Source organism: Salmo salar, chromosome ssa25 (assembly GCF_905237065.1).
Source record: "Salmo salar chromosome ssa25, Ssal_v3.1, whole genome shotgun sequence".
Taxonomy (NCBI): Eukaryota; Metazoa; Chordata; class Actinopteri; order Salmoniformes; family Salmonidae; genus Salmo; species Salmo salar.
This window is the reverse complement of record NC_059466.1, coordinates 42,954,230-42,974,293: the sequence shown is the minus strand read 5'-3', so window position 1 is coordinate 42,974,293 and position 20,064 is coordinate 42,954,230. Positions and strand designations below refer to the sequence as shown.

The window sequence follows — 20,064 nt, the reverse complement described above, 5'->3', positions numbered from 1 at the left end:
GTGGCATGGAGGGGGGAGACAAGGTTTTATTAGTGGTAAGTTTGTGACTGGGTGTGTATCTGTGTGTGTGTGTATCTCTGTGTGTGTGTGTGTGTGTGTGTGTGTGTGTGTGTGTGTGTGTGTGTGTGTGTGTGTGTGTGTATCTGTGTTTGTGTGTGTATCTGTGTGTGTGTGTATCTGTGTGTGTATCTGTATCTGTGTGTGTACCTGTGTGTGTGTGTATCTGTGTGTGTGTGTGTGTGTGTGTGTGTGTGTGTGTGTGTGTGTGTGTGTGTGTGTGTGTGTGTGTGTGTGTGTGTATCTGTGTTTGTGTGTGTATCTGTGTTTGTGTGTGTATCTGTGTGTGTGTGTGTATCTGTGTGTGTACCTGTGTGTGTGTGTGTGTGTATCTGTGTGTGTGTGTGTGTATCTGTGTGTGTGTGTGTGTGTGTGTGTGTCACCATGTGTGATGGTCCTGCGGAGCTCCAGCAGGCTGCGGAAGGAGAGCGAAGCCACATGGGGTTTTCCCCAGCGGTCTGTCTCCTCCTCCACGTCCTCCTCAAACTTGATCCAACGAGCCGTCTCCTTCCAGCGCATCTTCAGGTTCTTATCCACTATCAGCTCGTTGAGCTCCACAAACACCTACAGGTACCAAACAGACAACTAGTTATCCATAACTTCACCTACAGGTACCAAACAGACAACTAGTTATCCATAACTTCACCTACAGGTACCAAACAGACAACTAGTTATCCATAACTTCACCTACAGGTACCAAACAGACAACTAGTTATCCATAACTTCACCTACAGGTACCAAACAGACAACTAGTTATCCATAACTTCACCTACAGGTACCAAACAGATAACTAGTTATCCATTACTTCACCTACAGGTACCAAACAGACAACTAGTTATCCATAACTTCACCTACAGGTACCAAACAGATAACTAGTTATCCATTACTTCACCTACAGGTACCAAACAGACAACTAGTTATCCATTACTTCACCTACAGGTACCAAACAGACAACTAGTTATCCATAACTTCACCTACAGGTACCAAACAGACAACTAGTTATCCATAACTTCACCTACAGGTACCAAACAGATAACTAGTTATCCATTACTTCACCTACAGGTACCAAACAGACAACTAGTTATCCATAACTTCACCTACAGGTACCAAACAGACAACTAGTTATCCATTACTTCACCTACAGGTACCAAACAGACAACTAGTTATCCATTACTTCACCTACAGGTACCAAACAGACAACTAGTTATCCATTACTTCACCTACAGGTACCAAACAGACAACTAGTTATCCATTACTTCACCTACAGGTACCAAACAGACAACTAGTTATCCATTACTTCACCTATGGTCATGGGTCTTCTTTTCTAGTCCAAGAACCGAGAAAAAGAAAGTAGATGTTAGCTCTAACCTTCCAGGAACATTCAGGGGACCAAATAGTCATTTCATTGCAAATGGGACAGAATGTGATCTACTCAGATAACACTGATAGAAATAGTAAACAAATTTAGAACATATGTTCCCATGGTCACTGATTAAATCATACAGTCAAAAAATATATATCCTAAGCTCATGACTGAGGGCTTAGGCCTATGTCATGACTCCAACAGGAGATTCTGGCAACACACGTCCTTACTGTAAAGTGAAGTCCTTACTGTAAAGTGAAGTCCCCTGGCTTTAGAGCTGCTTAATCTTTAGTAAAAAAATACTTGGAAGATCGTGTGTTATTAATTATGTAATACATCCAATCAATCAATTAACCAATCAACTGGCGCTGTGTAGTCGATGTCTCACCTCATGGGTCTTCTTGTCGGCCGCTCTCTTCTTCCTCTTCAGGCTGGACTGGGGTGGAGAGCTGTTGCTGTTCTGAGTGAGATGGCATCGAGACGACTTCTTCACCAGATGACGCCTCACCCCAGGGTTGTCCTCGAATCGGTGACCTTAAAGCACCACAACAGGAGTTATTGTTAATGACACAGAGGTCAGCTGCAGAAAAGGTCAACTGTGTTCACTCAAAGGCCTACGATAGTACACACACTCAGATTATCCAACTGATGTATGACACATTTGCCATTTGTTTTTATTTGTCTGCACAACAGAACCGTCTCCATCTTTTTTTTATTACAATCATTGTGTCAAATGCATTATACAACCTGTGTGTACTGGGGCCAAAGACTGGCTGAGCACTTTCTCTATGGCGGTGCTATGTCTTGTGACAATAAAAAAATCTGATTTCAGTTGATTAAAGTTTCCATTGGAAATAAAGAGAACATAGAAAGAAGGGTAAGCAGCAGGTACATGTGGTAACTGAGGTTCTGTGCACAGCTAGAGTAACGCACAGGGGTGCTTATTTTGGGTGGTTGTTCGTCCACAACAGACCTGTAGAAGCTAAAAAATCCTTATTCAATTTTAAAGCTCTTCAGGCCACAAACCATATTTTATTGAATTTTGCGTAATTGACAGTATCTACTCATCAGGAGAGGGACCAAGCAAGCCTGTAGGGGGAGAGGGCCTATTGAGGCTATAGGGGGTGGAACAAGGGAGAAGGCCTGGTGAGGCTATAGGGGATGGAACAAGGGAGAAGGCCTGGTGAGGCTATAGGGGGTGGAACAAGGGAGAAGGCCTGTTGAGGCTATAGGGGGTGGAACAAGGGAGAAGGCCTATTGAGGCTATAGGGGGTGGAACAAGGGAGAAGGCCTGGTGAGGCTATAGGGGGTGGAACAAGGGAGAAGGCCTTTTGAGGCTATAGGGGGTGGAACAAGGGAGAAGGCCTGGTGAGGCTATAGGGGGTGGAACAAGGGAGAAGGCCTGGTGAGGCTATAGAGGGTGGAACAAGGGAGAAGGCCTGGTGAGGCTATAGGGGGTTGAACAAGGGAGAAGGCCTGGTGAGGCTATAGAGGGTGGAACAAGGGAGAAGGCCTGGTGAGGCTATAGGGGGTGGAACAAGGGAGAAGGCCTGGTGAGGCTATAGAGGGTGGAACAAGGGAGAAGGCCTGGTGAGGCTATAGGGGGTTGAACAAGGGAGAAGGCCTGGTGAGGCTATAGGGGGTGGAACAAGGGAGAAGGCCTGGTGAGGCTATAGAGGGTGGAACAAGGGAGAAGGCCTGGTGAGGCTATAGGGGGTTGAACAAGGGAGAAGGCCTGGTGAGGCTATAGGGGGTGGAACAAGGGAGAAGGCCTGGTGAGGCTATAGGGGGTTGAACAAGGGAGAAGGCCTATTGAGGCTATAGGGGGTGGAACAAGGGAGAAGGCCTGGTGAGGCTATAGGGGGTGGAACAAGGGAGAAGGCCTGGTGAGGCTATAGGGGGTGGAACAAGGGAGAAGGCCTGGTGAGGCTATAGGGGGTGGAACAAGGGAGAAGGCCTGGTGAGGCTATAGGGGGTGGAACAAGGGAGAAGGCCTGGTGAGGCTATAGGGGGTGGAACAAGGGAGAAGGCCTGGTGAGGCTATAGGGGGGTGAACAAGGGAGAAGGCCTGGTGAGGCTATAGGGGGTGGAACAAGGGAGAAGGCCTGGTGAGGCTATAGGGGGTGGAACAAGGGAGAAGGCCTGGTGAGGCTATAGGGGGAGAGGGCCTGGAGAGGCTATAGGAGTGGAACGAGGGAGAGGGCCTGGAGAGGCTATAGGAGTGGAACGAGGGAGAGGGCCTGGAGAGGCTATAGGGGTGGAACAAGGGAGAAGGCCTGGTGACGCTATAGGGGGAGAGGGCCTGGAGAGGCTATAGGAGTGGAACGAGGGAGAGGGCCTGGAGAGGCTATAGGGGGAGAGGGCCTGGAGAGGCTATATAGGGAGAGGGACTGGAAAGGCTATATAGGGAGAGGGCCTGGAGAGGCAATAGGGGGAGAGGGACTGGAGAGGCAATAGGGCGAGAGGGACTGGAGAGGCTATAGGGGGTGGAACGAGGGAGAGGGCCTGGTGAGGCTATAGGGGGGAGAAGGCCTGGAGAGGCTATAGGGGGTGGAACGAGGGAGAGGGCCTGGTGAGGCTATAGGGGGGAGAAGGCCTGGAGAGGCTATAGGGGGTGGAACGAGGGAGAGGGCGAGGCTATAGGGGGTGGAATGAAGGAGATGGCTTGGTGAGATGATAGAGGGTGAATGCCTGGTGAGGCAATCAGAGGAGAGGGCCTGGAGAGGCTATAGGGGGTGGAACAAGGAAGAGGGCCTAGTGAGGCTATAAGGGGGTAGAACGAGGGAGAGGGCCCTCTAAAGACAAAGTTTGGGGGAAAAGGCTAGCCAGGTGTGTGAGTGTGTGTATGTGTGTGAATACTCTGGTGTGTATTCAGATGCTCGACCGTGGGCTGTGTCATCTCCCTGGGGAATGGGGGTGGGAGCTCACTCACAGCTTTGTGTCGATGCCAATCAGAGGGCTGGTTTTGCAGACAGTCTGGGGAGAAGACCAGACCACCTCAAGGCCTCAGCTGCCTTGTGTTGTGTTCTAGACACACCCACCACAGAGAGGGCCAGAAACAATGTTCCCTTTCTCATCCTCCATCCCTCTGACCCAAAGTTCATCCCTCCATCCTTCCATTCTTCTTTGTGTGGTTCTGTTCAGACAATATATTCATAATAAAAAAGGCTCTATGCTAACAGGTCTGGGAGTGCTCCCAGGGATAAGTCGGTATTGAACTGGAAGAGACGCCCTTTGGCTGGACTCGCCCTGAGCTTTGCTAGCTAAGTACAAGTTCTTCTGCTGCTCGTAAAATGCATTTGCTTGACAACAACCCACATTCTTTTGACAGATGCCATTTCACAGTCCCTTTGTCTCACTAGTTAATCATAATAAGAAGCCATTGTTGTGACTTCATAATGAGATAATATATTGTAGCTATTTCAGGGTGTCACCCAAACTGGGACTTGAACCCAGGGCCAGTGACTGTCAACCTAATACCTTATCCAAACCTCTTGACAAGGACACTATGTGTTGGGTTAAGGTCGCTACACTACCCACTTCCTTCAGGGGAGCTCCATATAGCTTGTCAATCCAACACATTTTACATGACATTTTAGTCATTTAGCAGACACTCTTATCCAGAGCGACTTACAGTAGTGAATGCATACATTTCGTACATTTCATACATTTTTTTATTTTTTTCGTACTGGTCCCCCGTGGGAATCGAACCCACAACCCTGGCATTGCAAACACCATGCTCTACCAACTGAGCCACACGGGACCGCACCTAAGCAGCGAACGATAAGAAATCCTTGACGAGGCCGATAGCTGTTGGGTTAACGTTGCTCCAATATGCATGTCAATGTAAATTCAAGTCATCGTCATAACTTCTCAAAGTATCGCCTGTGTCCTTCAGGAGTTTCTATTGTCCTGTCTGTAGGCTCTATCTGGTCTCTGTGTCCTTCAGTAGTCCCTATTGTCCTGTCTGTAGGCTCAATCTGGTCTCTGTCCTTCAGTAGTCCCCGTTGTCCTGTCTGTAGGCTCAATCTGGTCTCTGTGTCCTTCAGTAGTCCCTATTGTCCTGTCTGTAGGCTCAATCTGGTCTCTGTGTACTTCAGTAGTCCCTATTGTCCTGTCTGTAGGCTCAATCTGGTCTCTGTGTCCCTTCTAAACGCTCTATAACCGCACTTCTCTAGCTCGGTCCTTCCCATACCTTCTATGTGCCACTGAATATTCCCTTGAGAACGCCACTTTTCCCCGTCTGCCCATTCGATTCTACAATTACCAGTCTGTATGGAAAAGCTTTGATTCAGATTAACACAGTAGTGGAAATGGACACCCCACTTCCTTGCCATAGTCTCTCCAACGTAGCACCCCATATAGCTGGTCTCTTCTCCTTCTGTGAATCTTCTATCGCCCCTTAGTGAGGAAGTCATGTTCATTCATTCTGTATTCTACCACAGGTCTCTTTGTAGCCCCTCTATTGCCTTTCATCAACAGTGTAGAAGTATTGCACAAATGCGTATTATGTGGTTTATACAGTAATATATCGTCAATTCCTGACGACAGAGTGACTTTGTGACTTTTCCAATTGGGAAAATTGAGATATTGATCGATCATCAACTCATCATCATCACCTTCTCCGCTTTAGTATAGTGGTGTGTGTCCCTACGTGTCACGTGGGAGACCAGGGGTTCAATTCCCTGACAGAGAGGAAGGAGTAGCCTGTCCTAATAAATAAGAATTTGTTCGTAACTGACTTGCCTAGTTAAATAAAGGTTAAATAAATAAAAATCCCTGGGGCTGGTTGTGTCCCTAAGGTAACCCCTATTCGTACCCTATTGAAGGTGTAACGTATAACCTGTATGGCTCATCTATACAGAGCCATCAACTAGATTATACATCCTCTGTCTCTCTACTTGTCTCACTCCCTCTTGCATAATTCAAATCAAAGGGTTTATTGGCATGGGAAACATATGTTTACAATACCAAATCAAATGGAATAGACAAACAAAAAGGGAAATAAACAATAAAAATGATCAGTAAACATCACACTCACAAAAGTTTGTAAATAATTTAGACATTTCAAATGTTATATAATTGTCTATGTACAGTGAGGGAAAAAAGTATTTGATCCCCTGCTGATTTTGTACATTTGCCCACTGACAAAGAAATGATCTGTCACGGTTGTTGTAGGATGAAGCGGACCAAAGTGCAGCGTGATTATCGTTCCACATATTTTATTGAACTGTTAAACTATGCAATACATACAAAATAAACGGAATAAACAAAAACAACAAACCGTGACGAAGAGTTAACATACACGTACTCAAAAACAATCTCCCACAAACCCAGGTGGGAAAAACACCTACTTAAGTGTGATCTCCAATTCGAGACAATGATGACCAGCTGCCTCTAATTGGAGATCATCCCAAACAAAACCCAAAATAGAAATACAAAAACTAGAACATAACAACATAGAAAATCTAAACTAGAAAAAAAACCTGTCAAGCCCTGACCTAGTCTACCATAGAAAATAACAGCTTTCTATGGTCAGGATGTGACAGTACCCCCCCCCCCCCCAAAGGTGCGGACTCCGAACACACCTAAACAAACACGAAAAAAAAAGGAGGTTTAGGGAGGGTGACTAATGTCTATGGCAGTACACAGAACCTTCTCATCCCGCGGATCCTCCAGCAGAGGAGGCGGCTCCAGTTCGGGGCGTAACCCCCGCTCCGCCCGCTGATCTCTCCGCTTTTGTGTCACCGGACCCTGGATCATCGCCAAAGGACCCGGACCGTGGATTATCACCGGAGGTTCTGGACTGCATCCCGCCGCTGGAGGTTCTGGACTGCGGACCGCCGCTGCAGACTCCAGACTGAGGACCCCCGCTGGAGACTCCGGACTGCGGACCGTCGCTGAAGACTCCGGACTGCGGGCCGTCTCAGGAGGTTCCGGACTGCGGGCCGTCTCAGGAGGTTCCGGACTGCGGGCCGTCTCAGGAGGTTCCGGACTGCGGGCCGTCTCAGGAGGTTCCGGACTGCGGGCCGTCTCAGGAGGTTCCGGACTGCGGGCCGTCTCAGGAGGTTCCGGACTGCGGGCCGTCTCAGGAGGTTCCGGACTGCGGGCCGTCTCAGGAGGTTCTGGACTGTAAAACGTCGCTGGAAGCTCTGGACTGGGAACTGTCGCCGGAAGCTCTGGACTGGGAATGCGCACTGGAGGCCTGATGCGTGGGGCTGCCACAGGTGGCGCCAGACTGGTAACACGAACCTCAGGGCGAGTGTGGGAAGCAGGAACAGGACACGCCGGATTTGGCAGGCGCACTGGAGGCCTGATGCGTGGAGCTGGCACAGGTGGTGCCAGACTGGTGACACACACGTCAGGGCAAGAGCGAGGAGCAGGCACAGGGCATACCAGGCTGGATAGACTCACTGGAGGCCGGGTACGTGGGGCAGGCACAGGATATACTGGGCTGTGGAGGCGCACTGGAGGTCTCGAGCGTAGAGCTGGCACAACCCGTCCTGGCTGGATGCTTACTTTCGCCCGGCAAATGTGGGGCGCTGGCACAGGACGCACTGGGCTGTGAATACGCACTGGCAACACAGTGCGCAGAGCCGGCGCAGGATATCCTGGATCGAGAAGGCGAACTGGAGACCAGGAGCGCTGAGCTGGCACCACACTTCCTGGCTGAATGCTCAACCTAGCTCGACAAATGCGGGGCACGGGCACAGATTGCACCGGGCTGTGAATGTGCACTGGCGACACAGTGCGCATCACCGCATAACACGGTGCTTGCTTCGTCACTCGCTCCCCACGGTAAGCACGAGGAGTTGGCTCAGGTCTCCACCCTGACTCTACCAATCTCCCCGTGTGCCCCCCCCAAAAAAAACATTTTTGGGGCTGCCTCTCGCACTTGCCTCGTGGTTGGTATAGTGCCTCGTAATATCGCCGATCTGATTGATTGATTGCTTTTTTGGACAGGTGTCTTTTATACAGGTAACAAGCTAATCTCAGCTCGTTACCTGTATAAAAGACACCTGGGAGCCAGAAATCTTTCTGATTGAGAGGGGGTCAAATACTTATTTCCCTCATTAGAATGCAAATCAATTTATAACATTTATGACATGCGTTTTTCTGGATTTTTTTGTTGTTATTCTGTCTCTCACTGTTCAAAAATACCTACCATTAAAATTATAGACTGATCATTTGTTTGTTTGTGGGCAAACGTACAAAATCAGCAGGGGATCAAATACAACACTGTACAGTGAGGGAAAAAAGTAACAATGTGCAAGTAGTTTAAGTACGAAATGGACAAGAAAGAAACAGATAAATATAGGTTTTATTTACAATGTTGTTTCTGCTCCTCTGGTTGCTCTTTTGTCATGGTAACGATCCATCCACACATCGTGCTGCTGTGATGGCACACTGCGGTATTTACACTAACAGATATGGGAGTTTATGAATGTTTGATTTGTTTAAAATTATTTGTGGGTCTGTGTGATCTGTGTCTCTAATATGGTCATACATTTGGCAAGAGGTTAAGAAATGTAGCTCAATCCCAGTGTTAACTGTGCCACTAGAGATTCTGGGTTTGAGTCCAGGCTCTGTCACAGCCGGCGGTGACCGGGAGACCCATGGAGCGGCGCACAATTGGCCCAGCGTCGTCTGGGTTAGGGGAGGGTTTGGCCGGCAGAGCCCTGATGTCCCCCAGGGCTCTGTTCTAGGCCCTCTCCTATTCTCGCTATACACCAAGTCACTTGGCTCTGTCATATCCTCACATGGTCTCTCCTATCATTGCTATGCAGACGACACACAATTAATCTTCTCCTTTCCCCCTTCTGATAACCAGGTGGCGAATCGCATCTCTGCATGTCTGGCAGACATATCAGTGTGGATGACGGATCACCACCTCAAGCTGAACCTCGGCAAGACGGAGCTGCTCTTCCTCCCGGGGAAGGACTGCCCGTTCCATGATCTCGCCATCACGGTTGACAACTCCATTGTGTCCTCCTCCCAGAGTGCTAAGAACCTTGGCGTGACCCTGGACAACACCCTGTCGTTCTCCACTAACATCAAGGCGGTGACCCGATCCTGTAGGTTCATGCTCTACAACATTCGCAGAGTATGAACCTGCCTCACACAGGAAGCGGCGCAGGTCCTAATCCAGGCACTTTTCATCTCCCGTCTGGATTACTGCAACTCGCTGTTGGCTGGGCTCCCTGCCTGTGCCATTAAACCCCTACAACTCATCCAGAACGCCGCAGCCCGTCTGGTGTTCAACCTTCCCAAGTTCTCTCACGTCACCCCGCTCCTCCGCTCTCTCCACTGGCTTCCAGTTGAAGCTCGCACCCGCTACAAGACCATGGTGCTTGCCTACGGAGCTGTGAGGGGAACGGCACCTCCGTACCTTCAGGCTCTGATCAGGCCCTACACCCAAACAAGGGCACTGCGTTCATCCACCTCTGGCCTGCTCGCCTCCCTACCTCTGAGGAAGCACAGTTCCCGCTCAGCCCAGTCAAAACTGTTCGCTGCTCTGGCACCCCAATGGTGGAACAAGCTCCCTCACGACGCCAGGACAGCGGAGTCAATCACCACCTTCCGGAGACACCTGAAACCCCACCTCTTTAAGGAATACCTAGGATAGGATAAAGTAATCCTTCTAACCCCCCCCTAAAAGATTTAGATGCACTATTGTAAAGTGGTTGTTCCACTGGATATCATAAGGTGAATGAACCAATTTGTAAGTCGCTCTGGATAAGAGCGTCTGCTAAATGACTTAAATGTAAATGTAAAATGTTCTTTTCCCACGCGCTCTAGCGACTCCTGTGGAGGGCCGGGCGCAATGCACGCTGACATGGTCGCCAGGTGTACGGTGTTTCCTCTGACACATTGGTGCGGCTGGCTTCCGGGTTATGCAGGCATTGTGTCAAGAAGCAGTGCGGCTTGGCTGGATTGTGTTTCGGAGGACGCACGGCTCTCGAGCTTTGCCTCTCCCGAGTCCGTACGGGAGAGGCAAACTACCAATTGGATACCACGAAATTGGGGGGGGAATAATAATAAAAATAAATGTAGCTCAGTTTCCACCTCATTTTGTGGGCAGTGGGCACATAGCCTGTCATCTCTAGAGCCAGGCATGCCTATAGCAGCCTTTCTCAATAGCAATACTATTCTGACTGAGTCTGTACATTGCCAAGGATTTAATTGGGATGTTGAGCTTTATGTTCCTTTTGATGGTACAGAAGGCCCATCTTGCCTTGTTTCTTAGATCGATCACGGCCTTGAGAAAGTTACCTGTGGTTTTGATGTTTTGGCTGAGGTAGGTGTAATTCTTTGTGTGTTGTAGAGCAACGGTGTCTAGATAGAATGTGTATTTGTTGTCTTGGCTACTGAACCTTTTTTGGAATAGCATTATTTTTGTCTTACTGAGATTCAGTGTCATGGCTCAAGTCTGATAATCTGCAAACACTAGACACCCGGCCTTTCCAGTAGGGTGAGGCTGGGGGCTGCAGACTGTTCTAGTTAATTAGCCCTTGCCAATTCATTGATATATATGTTGAAGAGGGTGGGGCTCAAGCTGCATCCCTGTTTCATCTCATGGCCCTGAGGAAAGACATCTGTGTGTTTATTGCCAATTTTAACTGCACACTTGTTGTTTGAGTACATTGATTTTATAATGTCATATGCTTCCCTCCCCCCAACAACGCTTGCCATGAATTTGTATAGCAGACCCTCAAACCAAATTGAGTCAAATTATTTTTTTAAAAATCAACAAATGAGAAGACTTTGCTTTTTCTTTTTGTCAATTTGGATGATCAGGCCTTGGTTTTCTCTCTCTCTCTCTCTCTCTCTCTCTCTCCTGTTTCCCCTCCCTCTCTCTCTCTCTTTCTGTCTCTCTCTCTCTCTCCTGTTTCCCCTCCCCCTCTCTCTCTCTTTCTGTCTCTCTCCCTCTCCTGTTTCCCCTCCCCCTCTCTCTCTTTCTGTCTCTGTCTCTCTCTCTCTCTCTCTCTCTCGCTGAGGAGATCTTTAGGAGCTTGTGCTTCATGTCCATTCTATCCATCGTTGTACAGCAGCGCTACATCAGAGGAAGCTGGTGTGAGGAGCTATATGAGGAAGGGCTCATTGGAACGGAGTCAACCGTGGTTTCCATATGTTTGATGTGCTTGATACCGTTCCATTAATTACATTCCAGCCATTACAATGAGCCGATCCTCGTATAGCTCCTCCCACCAGTCTCCTCTTTGCTACAATGTCATAGTGACCAGCACCTAGCTAACCCTCACAGCACTTCTGCAGAATACCAGTGTGTCCCAATCCAATGGTAGTCAGAAAAACAGCAGTACAGTTTGTCAATGGGATATCTTTCCAGTTCAGTAAGTGGAGAGGCCCCCCAGGGCCAAACATGGGCCACGTGATCAATAGGTTAGCAGGGAACGACGAGAGGTAGAGAGGGTGCCAATTCACCCATGACCCAGGACTTGAGAGAGCTTTGATTTCCACACCACCATTGCAAGGCCAACCAAGCATTGGCATTAATTAGCTTCTGTTTGTTTCTACATACAAATCAATGAAAACAACTCTGAATTCTCCCCAATCAATCGCCAATGTCAGGGCTTTCCACCAAAAGGGCAGAGTGCTATTCCATCACGTCAGACTCACACTCGTTAGTATGGAAACAGCTATGTAATATTACTGGAATGCTGGAGTTGCTCTGAAGTACATTAGTGAATGGGAATTATGATGCATGTCTGTAAACAGAGATACAGTGTTTATTGCCAAGGGAAACAATTAAGTGTACCAATAATGCAGGGTTTCCCAAACTTGGTTCTCGGGATCCCAAGGGCTGCACATTTTGGCCTAGCACTACACAGCTGATTAAAAAGACATGTAACCCTTGGTGCACCGAGGACAGAGTTTGAGAAACGCTGCAATAATGTGTTTCAAAAATCCAGTGTATATCAATGAAAAAAAAAAACAATTAAGCAAATAGTAACTAGATATATCAACAGTTATACTTTACATCAGACATGCTTATCTGGAAACAGTATACCAAACAAAAAAGGTTATCACACACTGACTCCTCATTCGTGATTAAATCATACAATCACATTTCATAGAACTCTGCCAGAGTAACTAGCAGCAACATAATCTATGTATGATTGTCATTTCCTTATACAGTTACCCTAGCCTAAATGAAGATCAACGTAATGGTAAGTGTTTCCCATTCTTCCATGGCCACACATTGCTTCCCTCTGGGGGGGTGGGAGCTCTGGTACTTACTGATGGGTCCCAAGGGTTCTGGGTTCTCAGGGGACCCCAGCTGGTCATGGTCGGGCTCCAGGGGGGCTGCGTCCTCAGGGGACCCCAGGTGGTCATGGATGGATTCAAGCAGGTCATAATCGTCAAAATTCAACACAAACTCCTCAAAGTCCTCCAAGCCCTCCATGTTGAACTGAGAGGCGCGGTGCACCACCTCTGCTCCCTCGTTGTGCCGGTGGTTCACAGAGAGGCGCTGGTGTGGGGTGCCCAAGGTCCCTGGTGTGAGAATGTTGGTGGTCGTCTTGGTTTTTGGGTGTTTTTCCCCCACCATCACCTCTGGACAGGGGGCTGGTGGTCCCTGGTTCTCCTGCCCCATGGGGTCTGTCATCTCCTGGGTCTTTGACGGTGTCTGTGGTGCCTCTTCCCCACCCCACTCCGGGTGGGCGCCCTGCTCATCCAGGGTTCTGGCGTTCTCTCACCTGCAGCTTCTCACCGTTGGTTGGTGTTAGCTGTTATCCAAGCCTGAGCCTCACGGAACCAGAGAGCGGTTCTGTGTTTTGATGGGGTTGATATTCGTCAGGAACAGAAGCTGCAGCACAAGCCAAGCTGAAGTAGTGGCTGCTGGTCACCAAAAGGCTATGTCCACTCTGCAGACTACTATAAATAGGTCCTCTTATGAAGTATCTGCTGTCACTGGAAATCCACTCTAGATAACGGTTTGGGATAAAAAAGCTGACAAAAAAAGACTAAAAACAGACATTTATCTTCTTAGCATCCCAATCAAACTCAAAAGCGGAAGAGAAATGTCACACTGCTGCTGTCCTCTCAGTGGCGTAGACAGAGGTAGTAGTGGTTTCTCTAGTAGATTTAGGCTGGGCACGATTCAGCAGCAGACTGGCTCAAGCTGTCACTCCAAAAATAAATATTGATACAAACTGCTGCACTTGTTTTCAGACCTTCCTCTAATCTATTGGGCTAATTCAACAGTTTCCGTGATGCCGGCCGTCCATTGATCCTGGGATAGATGCTGGGATGAGGCGGGGCATGCGGGTGGGGTGACGCACCCCCGTTTTGGTTTCCATGGCACCCCGTCACAGCCAGGGCAGGCAGCAGGAGCACAGTCAAGGCTAAATCAGAGGCTCAATAAAAACAGGGAAGTGAAAGCTCTCTTCTTCTCTCAGAAAACATCCAAACAACTGAGAAATGCATTATACCCTATCACAGACACAGACAGAAAAACAGTAGTCATACTGCCTTTGTACAGAATGGAACTCTGGTTAGGAGCAAGAGCCTGTCTCCAGCACTGTCTCCATGGAAACAGTGATTACTTCTAATGTCCTGTCATCCTTCGCCCACAACGGGTACCTGAGTTGAACACTGACCTTTCTTCAAACCTGTGTTTACAGTGTGTGTGTGTGTGTGTGTGCGTATGTGTATGTGTGTTTCACTTGCTTAGAGGCATTCTGAACATAAGCACAAGTTGGTTATGCTTCAAAGCAAGCTTGTTCCATAACACTGTGTCAAGCATGAGCCCTGTTAGCCAACATCAGCCATTGGTAGCCCACATCAGCCATGTTACTTACAGTGAACGAACAAGTACACTCTCAGTGGGGCAATGGAACTCACAGTGCCTTGGGCAAAACAGGGCAAACCTCTGTCAACATTTGAAACGGTTGTCATGACTGCTGCAGTACTAGATTAAACTGCAGTACTATAGTGGATGTTTTACTGCGACGAGACTGCTGAACAAGTCAAACCAGTCAATGGTCACGCGGAGAAGTTTCATTTGTTTGGAATAGTAATTAATGAAAGTTATGTCCTGTTACAAAAATCTATTCTATGGCTTACATAATGTCAGTTAACCATCACGAAACATCAAACCATCAACCAGTACCACATTAAACTATCATCCTGCATGATAAATACACTACTGTGTGCTGTGACTGAATAACAATATGGACTCATCGAAGTGGAAGAGGTGGAAAATACATGAGCTAATGGATATATGCGGTATAGCCTGAAATCTGTCCGTCCCCTACATCTGATAGCTTGTCTGTTTCTGTTTCTATTTAATCTAGTCTGAGTGGCCGGTCAATGCTTCCCATGCTGGGTGGGTAAAAGCAGGAAGAGCCTGGGGCAGGGTCGCTGTCAAGGAGAATCGACCACTGATCTCTTGTGTTAATTATTGCCGCAGGATCATGGGATAGACCAGAGAGTGCTGCCCATCTATTTGCCAAAATGGTCCATCTACTCTCCCTCGCTTTCTCCCAATTAAATTACATTCAAAAGGTGTTGATGGCATTGAGAATGCAATCAAATATATTCTCCGTCTTTCTCTTTCTTTCTCCCTTTCTCTCACTCAATTCAATTTCAATTTCAATTCAAAAGGCTTTATTGGCATGGGAACGTTTACATTGCCAAAGCAAGTGAAATAGATAATAAATAAAAGTGAAATAAACAATAAAAAATGTACAATAAACATGATACTGATTCAAGTATTTTCTCTCTCTGCTATGCATCCCTCTCTCTCTGCATCCCTCTATCTCTGCATCTCTCTCTCTCTCTCTCTGTGTAACCTAGAGGGCAACCAGTGGGTCCATCTCTCTCTCTCTCTCTCTCTCTCTCTCTCTCTCTCTCTCTCTCTCTCTCTCTCTCTCTCTCTCTCTCTCTCTCTCTCTCTCTCTCTCTCTCTGATCTGTATGTCTCTCTCTCGCTCTCTGATCTTTATGTCTCCCTCTCTGGTCTGTTTCTCTCACTCGCTCTCTCTCTCTCTCTCCGGTCTATCTATATTAAATTCGAAGGGCTTTTTTGGCATGGGAAACATACTGTATGTTTACATTGCCAAAGCAAGTGGAATAGACAATAAACAAAATGGAAATAAACAATCAGAAATTAACAGTATACATTACACTTACAACATTTGTAAAATAATATAGACATTTCAAATGCTATATTATTGGATATGTACAGTGTTGTAACAATGCGAAAATCGTTGAAGTATGAAAGTAAAGATAAATAAACAGATAAATATAAAATGGTGTTTTAGCTCCACTGGTAGCCATTTTCTTTTGGCAACAGGTCACACATCTTTCTGCTGTGGTTGCACACTGTAGTATTTCACCTCATTTATATGGGAGCTTATCAAGAACGGATTTGTTTTACAATTCTTTGTGGGTCTGTGTAATCTGAGGGAAATACGTGTATCTAATATGGTCATACATTTGGCAGGTTAGAAAGTGCAGCTCAGTTTCCACCTCATTTTGTGGGCAGTGTGCACATAGCCTGTCTTCTCTTGAGAGCCAGGTCGGCCTATTGCGGCCTCTCAAATAGCAAGGCTATGCTCACTGAGTCTGTACATAGTTAAAGCTTTCCTTAATTTTGGGTCAGTCAAAGTGGACAGGTATTCTGCCACTGGGTACTCTCTGTTAAGGGTCAAATATTCTAGTTTGCAAAAAAAATTGTTAATTCTTTCCAATGTGTCAAGTAATTATCTTTTTGTTTTCTCAAGATTTGGTTGGGGCTAATTGTGTTGTTATCCTGGGGCTCTGTGGGGTCTGTTTGTGTTTGTGAACAGAGCCCCAGGACCAGCTTGTTTAGGGGACTCTTCTCCAGGTTAATATCTCTGTAAGTGGAAGGTTTGGGAATCACTTCCTTTTAGGTGGTTGTAGAATTTAACGGCTCTTTTCTGGATTTTGATAATTAGCGGGTATCGGCCTAATTCTGCTCTGCATGCATTATTTGGTGTTTTACGTTGGACACAGAGGATATTTTTGCGGAATTCTGCATGCAGCGTCTCAATTTGGTGTTTGTCCCATTTTGTGAATTCTTGATAGGTCAGCGGAATCCAGACCTCACAACCATCAAGGGCAATGGGTTCTATAACTGATTCAAGTATTTTTAGCCAAATCCTAATTGGTATGTTGAATTTTATGTTCCTTTAGATGGCGTAGAAAGCCCTTCTTTCCTTGTCTTTCAGATCATTCACAGCTTTGTGGAAGTTACCTGTGGCGCTGATGTTTAGGCCGAGTTCCATCTAGGACAATGGTGTCTAGATGGAATTTGTATTTGTGGTCCTGGCAACTGGATATTTTTTGGAACATTTTTGGAACATTTTTGACTTACTGAGATTTAGTGTCAGGGCCCAGGTTTGACAGAGTCTGTGCAGAAGATCTAAGTGCTGCTGTAAGCCCTTCTTGGTTGGGGACAGAAGCACTAGATCATCAGCAAACAGTAGATATTTGACTTTACATTCTAGTAGGGTGAGGCCGGGCGCGCAGACTGTTCTAGTGCCCTTGCCAATTTGTTGATATACAGTATGTTGAAGAGGGTGGGGCTCAAGCTGCACTCTACAGCCCTGTTTTAACTGCACACTTGTTGTTTGTGTACATGGATTTTATAATGTTGTATGTTTTTCCCCCAAAACCACTTTCCATCAATTTGTATAACAGACTCTTATGCCAAATTGAGTCAAAAGCTTTTTTAAATCAACAAAGCATCAGAAGACTTTGCCTTTGTTTTGGTTTGTTTGTTTGTCAGTTAGGGTGTGCAGGGTGAATACATGGTCTGTCATATGGTAATTTGGTAAAAAGCCAATTTGACATTTGCTCAGTATATTATTTTCACTGAGGAAATGTACGATTGATAATGCAGAGGATTTTCCCAAGGTTTTTGTTGACGCATATCCCCCGGTAGTTATTAGAGTAAAATTTGTCTCACACTTTTGTGGATTGGGATGATCTGTCCTTGGTTCCAAATATTGGGGAAGATGCCAGAGCTGAGGATGATGTTACAGAGTTTAAGTATAGACAATTGGAATTTGTAGTCTGTATATTTTATAATTTTATTGAGGATATTCAAACCTTTTTGGTTTGGAGGGTTGGTATTTTGTCATGTAGTTTATTCAATGTAATTGGAGAATCCAGAGGGTTTTGGTAGTCTTTAATAGTTGATTCTAAGATTTGTATTTGATCATGTATATGTTTTTGCTGTTTGTTCTTTGTTATAGGTACAAAAAGATTGGAGAAGTGGTTTAATCTCCATTTTGGATAGATAACTCTTCGTGTTGTTGTTTGTTTAGTTTGTTCCAATTTTCCCAGAAGTGGTTAGATTGTATGGAATCTTCAATTACATTGAAATGATTTATTACGTTGTCTAAAAGGGATTGAATTTGTTGTTGCCTAATTGGCTTTTACACTATTTTCCATCCATCTACATGATGCAGTTCCTTTGGCTTTGATGCGTCATGACTGAGTATTGCTCTATTCAAGTAGACTGTGATTTTGCTGTGATCTGATAAGGGTGTCAGTGGGCTGACCGTGAACGCTCTGAGAGACTCTGGGTTGAGGTTAGTGATAAAGTAGTCTACAGTACTACTGCCAAGAGATGAGCTATAGGTGTACCAACCGTAGGAGTCCCCTCGAAGCCTACCATTGACTATGTACATACCCAGCGTGTGACAGAGCTGCAGGAGTTGTGACCCGTTTTGTGTCTGGGGGGGGGCATATGGGGGAGGGAATGCTGTCACCTCCAGGCAGGTGTTTGTCACCCTGTGTGCTCAGGGTGTCAGGTTCTTGTCCATTTCTGGCATTTTGGTCACCGTAGACTAGTACATGTCCCTGGTCCTGGAAATGATTGATTTCCCCCTCTAGGATGGAGAAGCTGTCTTCATTAAAATATGGGGATTCTAGTGGGGGGATATAGGTAGCACACATGAGAACATATTTCTATGTTGCGATAATTTCCTTTTGAGTTTCTATCCAAATGTAAAATGTTCCTATTTTGATTAATTTAATAGAGTGAGTTAGGTCTGCTCTATACCAAATTAGCATACCCCCTGAGTCTCTTCCCTGTTTCACACCTGGTAGTTTGGTGGATGGGACTACCAACTCTCTGTAACCTAGAGGGCAACCAGTGGGTCCATCTCCTCTATACCATGTTTCTTGTAGGATGACAGTCCAGGTTCCTGCCTCTGTCTTTCTCTCTCTCTCTCTCTCTGGTCTGTATCTCTCGCTCTATTTGTGTCTCTCTTTGGTTTATTTCTCTCTCGATTGCTCTCTTGAGACAGGCCAGTTTCCTGCCATGTGTTCCCCAGACCAACACTCAAACAGGTCCTAAACAAAACTCTCACCCCCAAACAATGACACTTGCACAGTCTGGCAAACAAGCACAAGCCCCCTGACATTCATCTGTGTGAGGGACAGTAAACAACAACAAGCGTATCAGCTTCCTGATTTCCACACTCATATACTGTAGCATTCCCTTCCCAAGGGCCTAACATCATACATACCACCACTCCTACAGGCCAGTAGACAAGCATCCCACCTCCCAAATGCCCACGCTTGCACTGGCTAGTGAACAGACACAAGCACACATTCTTGAAAAAAAATGTACCCCCCTTTTCTCCCCAATTTTGTGATATCCAAATACGATCTTGTCTCATCGCTGCAACTCCCCAACGGGCTCGAGAAAGGTGAAGGTCGGTCATGCCTCCTCCGAAAGTTGACCCGCCATAACCTCACTTTTTAACACCCGCACCCTTAACCCAGAAGTCAGCCGCACCAATGTGTCGGAGGAAAAACCGTTCAACTGACGACCGAAGTCAGCCAGCCCGCCACAAGGAGTCGCCATAGCGCTATAAGACGACACTGGGCCAATTGTGTGCCGCCCTGTGGGAATCCCGGTCACGGCCAGTTGTGACACAGCCTGGGATCGAACCCGGGTCTGTAGCGTTCACGGGTCTGTAGTCATTCACACATAGCAAATGTTCTCAACATTCACAGATTCGCTTTTGCTGTCTTATTTCTGTCCCTTTTGATTCACATATCCACCGTATCAAATCCCAGTATTCACATATCCACCCTATCAAATCACAGTATATCCTAGTACTAAAACATAGCAACACCATGTATTACACTCTCACATAAGGACATATACCTTAAATAGAATATCACACAGATGATATATTAGACAGATATGTCCTATATTGTTACGTCAATAGAGGGTGCCCTAAACTAGCAGATTTTCCCTCCACTTCTTACGTTCAAGAATATGAACTATGGTAATACAGTACAGTATCATTAAACATATTGCCAGACTTATCTACTGAGGCATTATTACAGTACATCAATCCTGCGGGGTAAGTGATTGATATTTGATATTTCATCCCTGTACTCAGACCTGCTTCAAACTGTCACCCTCAATCTCCCACAGCAGAACAGCTGGGAAGGCAACTGGAGCATGGCATCCAATTGGAGCAACCTGCCTTTGTCAGGCGTAAAGGATGCTAACTGGGTCTGTCCATCAAGAGGCACCAAATGAGGAACCCAAGGGTTTGGTTAAAATATATTTACTAAGTTCCAAGTCTCAAGGTATGCATTTTTATTTAAACCTGCCACCAACGTTACTTT

At 46.5% G+C, this 20,064-nt stretch overlaps 1 protein-coding gene across 4 annotated transcripts in view; it reads right to left on the bottom strand.

Moving 5' to 3' along the window:
• LOC106586823 (anion exchange protein 3) overlaps positions 1 to 20,064 on the bottom strand; it is a 95,332-nt gene that overhangs the window by 30,056 nt on the left and 45,212 nt on the right. For 3 of the 4 annotated variants that reach the window (XM_014174517.2, XM_014174521.2, XM_014174520.2), the window contains 2 exons: positions 1,809 to 1,954; positions 441 to 621 (listed from right to left, as the gene is read on the bottom strand). In XM_014174517.2, the coding sequence (XP_014029992.1) occupies positions 441 to 621; positions 1,809 to 1,954 (327 nt within the window). Of the gene's footprint in view, positions 1 to 440; positions 622 to 1,808; positions 1,955 to 12,679; positions 13,806 to 20,064 lie in introns of those variants that run through there. The other variant, XM_014174518.2, reaches the window with a different exon arrangement.